This window comes from Orycteropus afer, unplaced genomic scaffold, assembly GCF_000298275.1.
Source record: "Orycteropus afer afer isolate SDZICR_OR568_19922 unplaced genomic scaffold, OryAfe1.0 scaffold00191, whole genome shotgun sequence".
In the NCBI taxonomy this organism is placed as follows: domain Eukaryota; kingdom Metazoa; phylum Chordata; class Mammalia; order Tubulidentata; family Orycteropodidae; genus Orycteropus; species Orycteropus afer.
The window spans coordinates 1,394,415-1,397,667 of NW_006921778.1; the positions used below are offsets into that span (position 1 = coordinate 1,394,415).

The following is a 3,253-nucleotide window of genomic DNA, read 5'->3' on the forward strand; positions in this document are numbered from 1 at the left end:
CAAGAGAGAAGAGCTGGAGGTGAAGTAGAGTGCATCCTTGGACCCAAGATCCTTGTGCTGGACCTTCTTGATATAGATGACCCAGCAGAAACCCAGCTGAGAAACCAAGAGGCATGAGAGAGAGTAGTGGGATTTCTAGTCCACAGAGTGAGAAAGTTGAGTGCCTTTGGGCAGGAGGCTTGCTGGCAGAGTGTACCTACTGGCAGAGTTAAAAGAGCTTTATACCACTTACCCAAGCAGGGCAGAGGTCAGGCTGAGAGGCCAAGGTCCAGAGAGGCATGCCTGATGGCATAGCAGAGAAGAGACTATCCTGATCAAAGAATTATATCCTGAGTGCATTTCTGAACCTGAATTGTAGCCTGTTACTTCCCTAATGGGAGCTCTGGTGGCATAGTACCTAAGGCATTTGATTGCTAACCAGGAGGCTGGCGGTTCAAACCCAACCAGCCTCTCCTCAGAAGGAAAATTGGGCAATCTACTTCAGTAGTGATATTGCCTCAGAAACCCAAGGAAGGGTCACTATGAGTCAGATCTGACTTGAAGGCAGTGAGTTATTTTTGGTTTTTTGGTACTTCCCTAATAAACCCCATAATCATGAGTATTGTCTGTGAGTTCTGCGTGGCCATTGCAACGAATTATCAAACTCAGCAGAGAAGTCGGGAGTATCACTGGAGGGACATTTGGTGTCAGAATTGGTAAAAGGCAACATATCTGGCCTCATAGGAATAAGCCTTGGGCTGCTGATGGTGATTCTATCTTCCTCTTGTGAAGTTAGAGAAAGAAAGAAAATGGTGCCTCCCTGCCCGTTTAGCAGAGAATAACTGCTCCATGCCTCCTGTCTTGCCTCTGGAGCTCTGAGCAAGCCCCAGCCAGTTAACACTTTAATACTGATCCAGCTGTTGTTGAGGATCATGTTTATAGTTCTGGTCCTTGCCATGATTTATACTGATGGTATTTATCAGACTCGTTTGCTGAGTACTTCTTTTTCACTAGTGAGTTACTTTTCAAGGCTTTCTGTCCTCACCCGGTAGTTTCCGGGCTGCACAATTGGAAGTGGGGGTGGACATTAGAGGTAGTAGGTGAGAATCTTACCCTTTCCTGCCTGCTACTAGCCAAAAGTGCAAACCTGCAAAGCAGGCAAGTACATATGGCTTTTGATATTAGGAAAACCTTACTGAAAATGAAATTAAAATTCCTCTACTAGACAGGAAATTAATCAGGGCTGAAAGTAGCAGATAGAGACATAAACTGGGCTACTTGTTTCCTCACTTCAGAGTGTGCTATTATTATGTAAGTTAGAATAACAGCACCATGACTAGTCGGTGGGGGCAGGGGCTCAGGAGGGTGGAGAAAAGAGGAAGAGGTAAAAGGAATTCCTTAGGATTTGAACTCTGGTTGCAAATTTTTTTTTTTTTTTTTTTTAAGCATCTGTTGTTTATCAGATTCTCACTAAGGAATTTAATTTCCTCAGCCTCTTTTGTTATTTCTGCAAAGTAGCCATCCTGACAGTGATGGCATTGCAATTTATCTACTCCAATCACTTACAGATAATCCACAGTAAACTAGCCATATGCCAAGTGTATAGGGCACACAATTTATGTTCTCAGCTGCTAAGGAAAAGGTTAGAGGTTTGAGTCCATCTAGAGGCACCTTAGGAGCCTTGGTTGCACAGTGGTTAAACACTCAGCAGCTAACCAAAAAGTGAGTGGTTCAAACCTACCAGCTGCTCTGTGGACGAAAGATGTGGCCATCTGCTTCTATGAAGATTACAGTCTTGGTAACCCTGTGGAGCAGTGCCTCCCTGTTTTAAAGGGTTGCTGAGTCAGAATCGCCCCAACAACAATCAGTTTGTTCTGGATTTAGAGGCATCTTAGAAGTAAGGCCTAAGGAGCTCTGGTGGTGTAGAGATTAAGGCATTTGGCTGCTAACTAAAAGGTTGGCAGTTCAAACCCACCAGTAGTTCCACAGAAGAAAGATGAGGCATTCTGCTTCTATAAAGATTTATAGCCTTGGAAAGCTAATGTGCATCACTATGAGTGAGAATTGACTCAGTGGCAGTGAATTTGTTTTTATGTGAAGAAAGGCCTGGCAATCTACTTTTGAAAAATTCAGCCATTGCAAACTGTTGAGCATAGTTCAACTCTGATGTGCATGAGGTCTCCATGAGTCAGAATTGACTCAGTGGCAACTAAAAAACCAAATCCACTGCCATCGAGTCGATTCCAACTCATAGTGACCCCCATTGCGTTTCCAAGGTGGTAAATCTTTATGGAAGTAGAGTGCCCAGTGTTGCTTCCACGCAATGGCAGCTAGGAAAGTTAAATAATGACAACACCTAGCCTCTGCCTTTGAGAGCTTATAGTCTCATAGCAAAATATATTGGAAAGCATTATGACTATAGATAATTAAACTAGTTAAGAAATAGGGTTATAAAACTTAAGATTATTTAGTCAAAAAGTAGTAAACACACACCCTGACAAAATCAGCAAAGAAAGGCATGAATTGCTAAAAAGGTTTATTGAATAGCCATAAGTGAACTCCAGAAGGAAGCTCTAGGAGAAGGAACTAAGGGATGGTCTCTTCAGTACACTCAGGAGAATCAACTCCACGCAGCCTTAGGTCTGTCTCATCAAGACTCAGTTCTCCTAGGATTGTGGACAAGTGAGCATGTCACTGTTTTATTTGGGGCATGCTCTGTTGAGGTTGTAATGCATTGAGGACATAAAATTTAGAATCATTTACCAAGAGGGGCATCATTTCATCAGCATATCTGTTCTCTTGATCGTAGTGTGAGCAGTCCCACCTCATGAGAGAGCATGAGGATGTCCAGGAGCGAACAACACTTCGGTATGAGGAACGCATCACGGAGCTCCACAGCATCATCGCTGAGCTCAATAAGAAGATAGACCGTTTGCAGGGCACCACCATCAGGTAAAGAGGCTCAAAGTCATGGCTTTCCCTCTGCCACACTGTGCAATAACATGGGCCTTGGAGTTGAAGATGCCCCTCTGAAATAGTAATGATGTTCTATTTGTAACTAACAATTTTACACTTTCTAAAGTGCTTTCTCTTTGCTTTGTTAAGCGTAAGATTTCACCTTCATTATCCTGTTCTAACAATGACCCTCACAATAACCCCAGGAGTTACACAGAGTGGAAACTGACCTGGTTATTGATGTTGTTGTTGTTATGTGCCGTCAAGTTGGACCCAACTCATAGCGACCCCTCCTTGGGTTTCCGAGGCAGTATCACTA

The 3,253-nt window shown here is 43.3% G+C and overlaps 1 protein-coding gene across 1 annotated transcript in view; it reads left to right on the plus strand.

Annotated features, from left to right (window-relative positions):
* The window catches only part of MCC (MCC regulator of WNT signaling pathway), a 712,607-nt gene that overhangs the window by 549,515 nt on the left and 159,839 nt on the right, over positions 1-3,253 (plus strand). Inside the window, exon 5 of the mRNA XM_007947572.2 lies at positions 2,789-2,931. Coding sequence (XP_007945763.1) covers positions 2,789-2,931 — 143 coding nt within the window. The remainder of the gene's footprint in view (positions 1-2,788; positions 2,932-3,253) is intronic.